Here is a 12,477-nt window from a genome sequence, read left to right on the forward strand (position 1 = left end):
TGAGTCTCTGTTTGACAAATTTGCCTTGATACTTCGAGGACACTGCTAGTGATGAAGCGAAGGTTCTGACATATCTCGGCACCATCAGAGATGTGGTCCATGATATGACACTTGATAGCTGGGTAACATTCATGAATATCGTGGCTAGTGATGAAGCTAAGGTCTTGAGATATCTCGGTACCATCAGAGATGTGGTCCATGATATGACACTTGATAGCTGGGCAACATTTATGAATATCGTGGCTAGTGATGAAGCTAAGGTCCTGAGATATCTCGGTACCATCAGAGATGTGGTCCATGATATGACACTTGACAGCTGGGTAACATTTATGAATATCGTGGCTAGTGATGAAGCTAAGGTCCTGAGATATCTCGGTACCATCAGAGATGTGGTCCATGATATGACACTTGACAGCTGGGTAACATTTATGAATATCGTGGCTAGTGATGAAGCTAAGGTCCTGAGATATCTCGGTACCATCAGAGATGTGGTCCATGATATGACGCTTGATAGCTGGGCAACATTTATGAATATCGTGGCTAGTGATGAAGCGAAGGTCCTGACATATCTCGGTACCATCAGAGATGTAGTCCATGATATGACACTTGACAGCTGGGTAACATTTATGAATATCGTGGCTAGTGATGACGCGAAGGTCCTGACATATCTCGGTACCATCAGAGATGTAGTCCATGATATGACACTTGACAGCTGGGTAACATTTATGAATATCGTGGCTAGTGATGACGCGAAGGTCCTGACATATCTCGGTACCATCAGAGATGTAGTCCATGATATGACACTTGATAGCTGGGCAACATTTATGAATATCATGGCTAGTGATGAAGCTAAGGTTCTGACATATCTCGGCACCATCAGAGATGTGGTCCATGATATGACACTTGACAGCTGGGTAACATTTATGAATATCGTGGCTAAACATGTCAGCTCATGGAACCTAACATGTATATCATATTTGTGAAAATATGCCACACACCATATAAATACTGTTGTTTATATTCCTCTTCGTTTCTGCCAATCGTGTTTGACGTTTCATATGTATATAACTATTGTCATTGCCACTGACAAGTAAAGTAACGACTTTGTGTGCACTCTTCAAATCAGTGGAGGGAAATATAGATTATTCATTCATTCAGATGTGTTAAAACACTTGTCAACGTTAAACCACTATAACATATGTTATATTTGGGACTACACTCTCTCAGTAAAGCATTTGTCCACTTTCTGAAAGGCATTGTGTACTCATAAAAGTCTGTAAAATTTCTTAATGTCATCAATAAATCCTGTCTCACTGACGTCAAGAAAATAATCAGTATCCTATACTGCAAAGAGCACATGTCCACTTCACCTTGTCACTTAATATGGACACATCATTGATTTATTACTTACAAATATGCCACTGCATTGTTAGCGATAGGACCTGATACCACCTGGTGCCACGTGAGGGGTTGAGTTGTTGAGTTCACTGTCAGTGAGCCTCTGTGGAGTGTTTGGAATGGAGTGAGAGAATATGGATTTATGCCGCCGTAGCAATTTTCCAGCAATATCACGGCGGGGGTCACTAGAAATGGGTTTCACACATTGTAACCATGTGGGGAATCGAACCCGGGGTCTTCAGCGTGACAAACGAAGACCTTAATCACTAAGCTACCCAACTGCTCCCATTGCGTATTAAGTAAATAGAGGCTACAAAACCATTTCCCGTAAGAAACGTCGATATAAAAATTCTGATTATATCATGAGAAAGTGTTTGTTTATTTGTTTGTTTACCGTTGCATTCATAGTTACACCTACATGACGCGGTCTGTAAACAATCGAGTCTAGACCAGACCATCCAGATGTCAACAGCCTGGGTATTGATCTACTCAACTGGGATACGATGATGTCAACCAAATCAGAGCAAGGCTGCACTCAGTAATATTCCAGCTTTATGCCGTGGTCTGTAAATAGAGGCTGGATCGGACAATTCAGTGATCAACAGCATCAGCATCGATCTACGCAATTGGGATAGGATGACATGTGTAACCAAGTCAGCGAGCCTGACCACCCAATCCCGTTTGTCGCCTCTTACAACAAGCATGGGGTACTGAAGATCAATTCTAACACAGATCTTCAATGGTTTCAAAATAATTAGAAACCAACTCCATCCATGCAGTCCTTTACAGACTCAGTGCTTGTCACCACTGCTAAAAGAGGCATTGTTGTATGATGTCCTAGTGTAGGATCAACACACAAAAACAAGAAACAGCATGTACGTGAATTAGTTTTTATTTGTACGGTGTCATAAAAGCTCAATATACAGAACAAAGTGATGTCTTCAGTCTGGTATCACAGGGGTGTCTCAAATGTACAGTTTATCCTACAAGCCTACCATGGTGATATAGATAGTCAATTCTACATACAACTACACCTGCACGTACTGTGTTTACAACTGATGTTTAATTACAACCTTTGTGTACTGAATCTGACAATGCCCTTCAAGACAATCACATTACATGGTATAGTTTTTAAAAAATGAAGTGACAATGAGTTGTGCAAGATACACATGACACACTCAACCTGCCTTATACTGTTGTTGAGAGAGCAAGTAGTTACACTATTGATTACTTTCAAGATTAAGGGAGACAAAATTCTATACAACTATTATAGTTAAACTATTATAGTTAAACTCTTATAGTGAAGTCATCCTAATGTTCTTAGTGTTGATTTTGGGCCAGAACACCCAAACTAAATGTGTAATGGTGATGCAATTATAGGTCATTATGCAAATGTAGATACTATATATCAAACATAACATGGTCAGAGAAAATACATAGATTTGTTGATCAAAAATGTACAATTTACATATTCAAATTTCTCTTGGTGATGATGTAATGCCGAATATTGATGTAACTTAATTTTTTAACTGATGTAATGATTTTTATGCCTATGCTCTAATGTTAAACCATGATGTTCAAATGATATTGAGTGATATGTAAAATTGTGTGCACATATGTGTTAAAGCACATGACCCTCTATGATAATCAGATAGCTGCTATATATTTCAGAGACATGAGAGAGATGAGAACATGTTTATAAACATATCTTAAAGACATATTACACTCCCTGATATAATGAATTATCCGAATATAATTTTAAGTCTCAGGAAAATATCTCCATCGCAAATATTCATTGTGATTATTACATGAAACAAGTCACAGATAGTTGGATGTGAACCATACAAAACATGTCAAGTTTATCAGACATATATTCAACAATATGCAAACAATTTTTGTACCTTCTTTTACAGACTGGACATATGGACTACAGCAAAGAGCAAAATTTGATATTTCCAACTGGGTTTCAGCTTTAAAATCACGTTAACAGATAGAAATAAATTCTAAAACAGCAGTGAACATGTTCAAAAGATGACCATTAAAATAAATATTGCAGCAGTTTGCATGTAAATTCATTAATCTCAAAAACCAAAAACAAACATGAAGCCATGTTGAAACTTAGCAGTCAGCCATATCACACAATGACAGCTGAACCAGGCCGTTTGCATGGTATCACACTTACACACATTTGTCACACACACATACACACAATAAATGACAAGCTACAGTGTTAAAATCACATAGTACAACAATGAAGTGAACCAGAGTCTTCCAGAGACGTGACTCTTATTCATAAATACATGTAAAACTGTCACTGTATTGGACACAATCCATGCGTGGGATCAATGGGTTAAAATATTTCTCTCCCGCACCTCTACTGAATTTGGCAAGAGATGTCGAAAGTACTCGACTGGTCACGTGATCCCATGTTCCGATAAAAGTCAGCTTTCACACTAAGTGTATCTAATTCAGTGACAAAGTAGAACTGCCTTGTTGGTAAACTGGATATGTGTCTAGAAGGTATCTAGGTGTCAGTATTAAAATGGCCTGTAACCGGATGGATATCGGACTAGCATCCAGTTGCCTATATGCCTCACACAGTGATCCCAGTTCAGATGAGAGTACATCTGTAACAGAAGAAGATTCAGGTTTCAATGGATATTCAATTAGAGTATGGAGCTGTGAATGTGAAAGAGTGGAACTGTTTTTCATGTTTGGTAAAGATACGGAGTAAATAATTATTGAATTCATTAACCATTTTTGAGGATGTATGACTTGGAATGAATGATAAACAGAGGCAGCAAATATGTTTGTTGTTTAATGCCGCACTCAGCAATATGCCAGTTATATGGCGGCGGTCTGTAGATAATCGAGTCTGGGCCAGACAAACCAGTGATCAACAGCATGAGAATCGATCTACATAATTTGGATACAATGACATATGTCAACCAAGTCAGAGGGCCTGTTCCCGTTAATGCCTGTTCTTACTGCCTCAGGTGATTAAGAAATTATTGAACCACAAACGGTTATGGTGACTGGCTAAAAAATAGACAACCACACATACATAATATTTCAGCTCATAGAAGCTGCAAAAATATGCAGCACTGTAGCAAACTCCAGGTTCTTCCCTAACTCTTGCCACATCAATGAGACTTATCCTTGAATGATAATAAATCTTACTGTCTTTATCTTTGCCTCAACATCCCGTGACCCCTTGTCTTCCTGCTGCTTGAGGAGGTACTTCACAGCTCTCCCGTACTGCTTGTGTGCAATAGCATGTCTCACAGCGAACGGCAGCACCTACAAACACATAAGTACATGGCTCAAGTAGGAACACAAACACACTGTCAACAAGGTAACATTCTCAATTTATGGTCATCGAAAGTTGTACTAGCCCAAGCCAGTTTGTCTTGTTACTGTTAAATGTATCTTGAGGTAAGGGCGTGTTATCGATATCCTTGATACCAAATTATCATGTTGCTATTTGCTGCAATATGTGTGTGAAATCTGACATCTTCTTCAGTATAATTGATCACACAAGACCAATAGTGTGCGAAATAGTTTCCAAATTTTGCAAGTCAGCTAGACTAGGTATGCCTGAAGGTTACTAGACCACAGAATAATTCACTAGTCCGAAATTCGAATGTAGACACGTGTTTCATCATTAAGTCGCTAAAATGATGATCATTTTTATCAGGACATAATCTTGCATGATGTAAAAGTGTGTTATAACTTCACAAGTCGCAGAGAGTTATATATTTACAAAATGACCCCATGAAAATTCACTTGCCAGTCGGGCCAGTGACTGTGTAGATTTACTGGCCCGACTATATTTTTACTAGCCATGAGCTAGCGGGCCAGTGGCTATTTCGCACACTGGTCATCACTTGTTTGATGTTTTCATTATCCGGAAATGAGGAATGTAAATTCTGTATCAGATACTGCTAGCAGAGTAGTGACAACCAACAGAAGCTCTTAAATAATTGACAAGAAATAAACTTAACAAAAACGATTCAGTAGAGTAGAAATGGATGTCTATTTCCAATATTTTACTTGTATCATGGTGGCTAAAACAGAACATGTCTGAGTACATGAAACTAGTGTTTGCATGAGCAGAGACATGTTGGGAACAATTACACGCAATCACTGGCTGGCTCTCATTACAAGCATGGAATTCAGGGGGATATTCTGCTACGGGAAATCCCACAGCAGTTTGTTTTGAAAGCAGTTACAGAGGTAGTCACCTTGGCATCTGTGAGATCAGCCCACTTCTGTATCTCCACAAACGTGTCATCCAGATCCTTCATGGAGACTTGGGGCGGTACGATGACAGAGGAGGAATCATCTGTTGAGTCTGTGGCTTCCTGAGGCTGTGAGAGGACATCAGCCTGTGCACAGCCTAGATGGACGTAGGCCTCCACCAGGGCCGACTTCTGCTTGTCCATCTCACTGTGGGAGGTAACAGTAACTGATCATGTGTGTAAGTGGGAAAGAGATAAGGGTACACTTACAGAATACCGGATACATACCAACCATATTGTTTAATGTCACGTTACCCTAACCCTTACCCTTACCCTAAACCTTACCCTAACCCTAATTTTATAACCCTTGCCCTAACCTGAACCCTAAACCTTACCTTGCCCTAACCCTAATTTTATAACCCTTGCCCTAACCCGAACCCTAAACCTTACCCTTACCTTGCCCTAACCCTTACCCTAACCCTAGGGTTAGGAAGGTATCCGGTATTCTGTAATCTTACCGAGATAAGTTCTAAAAGCTTTCAAAAGTCAACTACAAACATCACGCAAACAAACATTACCCTTCTGTAAACAAATTTATGCATTTTGTATGCTAATTAGATTTAGATTAGTTTCTGCAGACTCAGTAATATTCTAACTGTCAGTTGGGTGGCCAGTGAATAATCCAGCTTGGAACATATAAACCAGTTACTAAGTCAGACCACTTAATCCATGAGGCTGCTTGTCTGACAAGAATTGTCAGGAACCTATGCTAACCCCAGGATGAGAATTGGTGTGAGTGAAAAAAGAGGAAAATGAGCCGGGGATCTTGGGGATGATTCACAAGAATGACCCCAGCGCGATCAAATCCGCAGAAATTTCTCATCCCTGCTAACCTATATTCTCTGGAAAGTCTACATTCAGTGCTAAATGTTAATATGTACTTAGAAGTGAAAACTGAAAGTGGGCAATATACAGCACAATTGATATGGATGGTTAAAATAATCATCTTCAAGTCTTTAGCAAGGTCACATTCTTGACATAAATAGGCATATTCCAACCATTGCATGTCAGGGGGTTCAACAAGGTGATCTACTCAAACCTAATAAGTTAAACATAATAAAAACCTGCTGAATATACCCATCTATTTGAATCCTAATTTACAACAGGAGTGTGTGAGTAAGTTTAGTTTTACGCCATTCTCAGCAATATTCCTGCTATATGGTGGCTGTCTGTAAATAATTGAGTCTGGACCAGACATTCCAGAGATCAACAGTATGAGCATTGATCTAAGCAATTGGGATACAAGTCAGCAAGCCTGATCACCCGATCCTGTTAGTTGCCTTTTTACGACAAGCATGGGTTGCTGAAGACCAATTCTAAGCCAGATCTTCACAGGTACAACAGGATGACAGAGGTAGCCAAATGCCTCGTCATCTAATAAATGATGCGCATGCATGGATGAACAAGATTCCCACGGTCCCTATATCTATTGTCAATATAGCTCAAACCTTTTGACAGTTGATGCCTCAGGTCTGGAGTCATTCTTCATGCCGTAGAAGGCAAGTAGACTTGGTTGGTCAATCTTTGAGATGATATGACGAGACAGAGATATGATATCTCCCAGGTTGTTCTCATGGTCCTGAAACACAAAAGCAGTGAATTTGTATGATGTAACACATTTCAATGGACATGGTATGTCACACACTGTTTTGGTAAGTCAAATGTATACATTTTCCCAATTAAATTCATAGAACATGCTTCTGGTACAACTGTTCTGGTTTCGCACCGATTTCTGTGTTAAGAAGAAGCTCCGCCCAGCCCACCTTCCCTCCTTTAGGTGAAGAGGACGTAAACGGACACACATACACTCGAACCCGACCAAACCCAACAGGGTGGCAAAGCTACCGAGGATTGGGACCGAACCGAGCACAATCCTTAGAAATAACGTGTCGAGTTGGTAATGGCGAATGAAGGTGCTCGGCCGGTTCCAAATGGCAACTGCCCTCACCAAATGAGCCTTCAACCCCTCTGGGGGAGACTTCCTGCCACCGTAACAGCAGAACAACTGGGTCAGTGCCGGGTCACCGGACATTGCATGAATGTCCCCGACCCTTCTACCTGAGCTCACTGCCCCAAAAAATCTGTCTTCCACGTCAACAACTGAAGTGAGAGAGAAGATAGACTTAAAAAGGCAGGGCTGGAAAGCCAGTTGAGAACAATTGGCAATTCCCAAGGTGGTCTGGTTCACTGAAGAGCCGGTCAACCCTATCCACAAGTCGAACCCTATCCACAAGATTTAAGAACACTGTACGAGAGGTAAGGGTATGAAACTTGGAGAACATGGAGTATCCGCAAATGGTCGATGCCTTCTTCCAAACGGGACTGAAGGAACTCCAATACCTGAACTAAATCAACAGAAAAGGGATCTGAAATCCCCTAACTGTACACCAGCGCGCATAGCGGTCCCACATATCCTCATACTGAACGTTAGTCGAATTACACAATATAGTAAAGTACAATATGTCCACACTCGTGTGCGACAAGAAAGAGAATGATGATTCGAAGATAGTCACGTGGGCAGCTAGTGGTGCATGCAGCATGCTTTGCATAAGAGCTAGGAAGCTGTCTTATAGTGAGGGTAGCATGGAGTGCTTGGGCGGATGGACAAGAGACAAGTTTACATCATTCCACTCAGTGTCGAATCAAGAGAGAGAAGTGCATACCGTGAGATAAGATAAGTTTAAAAATATATATCAATAAACGAAAAAAAAAATCCTGCATCTACACTACACTAAAACTGCATGAAGATATTTTGTGGGCAGGTAAGTTTTGGTTAGGGCTGGCAAGTTTTACATCTAACCAGCCCTGTGGTCTGGCTGAAATTTTTGGGAATTTCATACCCTGGTGTTAAGTGTAAGGGATGCACAGTAAACATGTCTTCCATTGACATCTTACCAGCAGCCTATGAATGAGAGTGGCAGCCACAAGACCATCTCATCCAGTGCACATCAAACAGTACTCACCTCATCTGAGTCGAGAGCCTGAAGTCTGGCAATGTGTAGAGGGAGGTGGTTGGGGTAGTCCTTCCGCAGCTCATCATACAAAGCATTACCCAACTCAAGTCTGAAATTCAATCATCTTAATTGTTAATTTGACACATCAAGGAAACTAGTAAACTTGAATACTAAACGCCTGACAAGAAATGTTTAAACAAATCTTACTGAAAAACAAATATCATGAAAACCGATGTTAGCCTAATATCCAGCTATCCAATACAGCAAACTACGTTTATAACGCCTTAATGAACTGACACATATAACTAGCTGAGTTTTGGTCCTGACCATGTGCTGTCTTCTTTAGCCAAAATGCATATAACTGACTGACTGACCGACTAAGTTTAGTTTTACGCCGCTTTTAGCAATATTCCAGCAATATCACGGCGGGGGGCACCAGAAATGGGCTTAACACATTGTGCCCATGTGGGGAATCGAACCCGAATCTTCGGCCTGACGAGTCAACGCTTTAACCACTAGGCAACCCCACCGCCCCAAATGCATATAACAAATTACAGCTACAAAGAACGAAATTTGTGTTCTCTTTGAGTTTATGATACCCATACTTTACTGTACACATAATTTGCAGTTGCTTAAACCAATCCATCCCTGACTTGTGATTTTACGCCGCTTTTAGCAATATTCCAGCAATATCATGGCGGGGACACCAGAAATGGGCTTCACACATCGTACCCATGTGGGGAATAGAACCCGTGTCTTCGGCGTGACGAGAGAACGCTTTAACCACTAGGCTACTCCACCGCCCCTCCCTGACTTGTGATTAGACTCCACACACTTAATGAGATCAACAAGAACCTGTATCCCTACTTGGTTATCCAGGAGACCTTGAGATCTCGGAGAGATTCACTGAATTCTTCCTCCTTTGTCTTCTTTTCCTTCTCCTTCTCCTTCCCATTGCTCTTACTGTTGTTGGACTTCTTGGGGTTCTCGGTCAGGACATACTTGAATGGTATGGAGCTCTACGTGGAGAAACAGGAGAGATGGTAAGGTACAGTTAATGAGTGAGTGAGCGAGTTTAGTTTTATGCCGCTTTTAGCAACATTCCAGCAATATCCCGGCGGGGGACAACAAAAATGGGCTGCACACATTGTACCCATGTGGGGAATTGAAACCGGGTCTTTGGCGTGCTAAGTGAACACTTTAACCACTAGGCTACCCCACCGCCCCTTAGAGAAAGAGTATGTTTAGTTAAACACCACAGTTATATCAAAGCAATTCTGCTTGTTGTGGTACAGGAGAATAGGAAGCTGTGCAGGCTATGTCATTTATCACGAATGAACCAAAAGATGAAGCCAAAATCATAGGCTTTCGGAATGTCTGAAGCACGTAACTCTCCACAGCAATTTGTGGTACTTCAGACAAAAGGGAAAGTTATTCATGGCTCCATATTTATACAGCAATCACATGTAACGTATACACTGTAAGGCTAACACAGACATTACCAATATATTTTATGATAAACATTGCATTTGCAACAGAAAGTAAGGTATGTCAGCTTACTGCTTTCTTGGAGGGATCATCTTTAACCAGGGACATAGTTCCCAACAAGAAATGTCCTGCCGATGCTCCTTTAGGCAGCCTGGAACCACAAAAACATCATACAGATCACTCACAGATGTCTTCCAAGTAATAGGGATGTCAGCACCCATTCTATACATGAACCCAAACAAAAACAACATCTGACACATCTGTCATGTAAATGACCTGGTGCCACGGTACTATACAATCTTAGTGTTACCACTGTTGTAGGTCTGTGTTAAGATATTGGAGTTATGATCACCTGGCACTAAGATCGCTTTGTACAATGGCACCCTGAAAGACAAAACTGTTATCAAAATGTCCAGTCTGTAGGATTTTAAGTTCTGTTGATAGGATATCGTAGAGAATCTCAATCAGCAAATGATATGAACAAGACTGCACTTTTGGAAATCAATTTTGGATTTAATTACGAATAATTTTTGCAGGCAATCACTCAGCTGTTATTATCCTTTCGATGGAATGCTTGAATATTTCACTCTCAAAGTAATCTTATAGTATGACCCGAAATTATTGAGAATTTTAGGAATATGTTTAATTGGATTTCTAGTATAAACAACCTTGACCAGCTATCAAGTGCTTGGTTTCATTCAAGAGAGACTACTCCGTTAATCCTTTTTCATTAGTTTGTAAAGAGTTATCCCCCCTTTGTTTACGTGCTAGCAGACGACATTTTCAGTGATCCTCAGTATGGATGATTTAGAGAAGAGGAAGTTGATTTTAGAGTATTATAACAAGGACATCAGATCAGCTAAAGTGATTTCAAGTAGAATAGGCATCCCTTTGTCCACTGTTTATCGTGGATAATTTACAATCTTTAAATTCTCAATAATTTCTGGTTGTACTGTATTAACTGAATACCAAACTACCTTAAGCCCTTATCATTAAAAACTGCCTGACTTGCCAGTTTAAATTGGTGAATTGTGCAAAAATGATTAACATTATTTATTTATTGATCACTTAAAACAAATGTTGCTATATATCAGAATGATTGTTTCATTGTTATTGGGTTACCAATCTGTTTTCAATTACCAAGCAGAACTGTCATTGGAATATTATAAATGACGGCAATCTCAATTATCTTAATCAGCTTTGACATATGCATTGCTGCTCAAGCCTGATATATCTCATGCAGATTTAAAGATCAATTCTAGTTCCAATGATGACTTACTTATCCTCCGACAAGGGGAGCCACGTATACTGGATATACCATTCCTTTGACGGCAGTGAATGAAGAGCCCTTCTTGCCAGCAGTCAGAGCATTCTGTGGGTGGTTGTAGACATCCAGGGTGATGGAGTTAGCGAGCTTGTGATGCAGCAGAACTACTGCATCCTTAATCCTCTCCAGGCTCTCTCGGGACTCTTGTCTCACCTGCATCAGCAGCTGGTAGTCTCCCTTCTCCAGCTTACATGTGTACTGAAGTACATTGCAGTGAGTTTAGTTTTACTCGGCTTTTAGCAATATTCCAGCAATGTAACAGCAGGGTACACCAGAAATTGGCTTCACACACTGTACCCATGTGGGGAATCGAACCTGTGTCTTCGGGCTGACGACCAAACGCTTTAACCACTAGGGTACCCCTTAGCCCCACTGGAAGCATTTTTTAATTATTATCATATTATAATCTATTTTTACATAGTGACGAGTTCTGGTTAGGCTGCTCACAGGTGCTTTTTTGTTTTTCCCTCAATCATAGGATGTCAATTATCAATCTCAACTCCCTGGGGACCATACAATTCTATGAACTTTAGGTGGGAGGAAAGACCAATGGGACACTCATAAGACATAGTCATGTAACACTTGGTTAAACCTACAAGCTCTGTACGGTGATCTTAAACCAAAGATTGTTATCTAGCAACTGTCTAATAAACAATTTTATTACATCTTGTTAAAATACTGAAAGTGTATCTTAGCTAAATTGCAACAAAATTAATTAAGAGTCATAAAGAGCCCAAACGGAAAGAGTGAGTGAACTAAAATGAAGCGTCACATCAGCTATATTTCAGCCATATAGCAAGCAGAACAAGTCCCCACATTTACACAATTATATTATAAACACATCATATTTGAAAGCATTTCTACTTATACACATTTCAGTGAGTGAGTGAGTTTAGTTTTACGCCGCACTCAGCAATATTCCAGCAATATGGTGGCAGTCTGTAAATAATCGAGTCTGGACCAGACAATCCAGTGATCAACAACATGAGCATCGATCTGCGCAATTGGG

At 40.3% G+C, this 12,477-nt stretch overlaps 1 protein-coding gene across 1 annotated transcript in view; it reads right to left on the reverse strand.

Annotated features, from left to right (window-relative positions):
- Window positions 1-2,274: 2,274 nt before the first annotated feature.
- LOC124281114 (tripeptidyl-peptidase 2-like) overlaps window positions 2,275-12,477 on the reverse strand; it is a 35,184-nt gene continuing 24,981 nt past the window's right edge. The window contains 9 exon segments of the mRNA XM_046717127.1: window positions 2,275-4,025; window positions 4,579-4,698; window positions 5,643-5,847; window positions 7,148-7,278; window positions 8,663-8,762; window positions 9,521-9,672; window positions 10,214-10,292; window positions 11,421-11,443; window positions 11,445-11,666. Of these exon segments, the coding sequence (XP_046573083.1) occupies window positions 3,936-4,025; window positions 4,579-4,698; window positions 5,643-5,847; window positions 7,148-7,278; window positions 8,663-8,762; window positions 9,521-9,672; window positions 10,214-10,292; window positions 11,421-11,443; window positions 11,445-11,666 (1,122 nt within the window). The 3' untranslated portion in view covers window positions 2,275-3,935.

This window comes from Haliotis rubra, unplaced genomic scaffold, assembly GCF_003918875.1.
Source record: "Haliotis rubra isolate DU_JTF1 unplaced genomic scaffold, ASM391887v1 Scf28, whole genome shotgun sequence".
Taxonomy (NCBI): Eukaryota; Metazoa; Mollusca; class Gastropoda; order Lepetellida; family Haliotidae; genus Haliotis; species Haliotis rubra.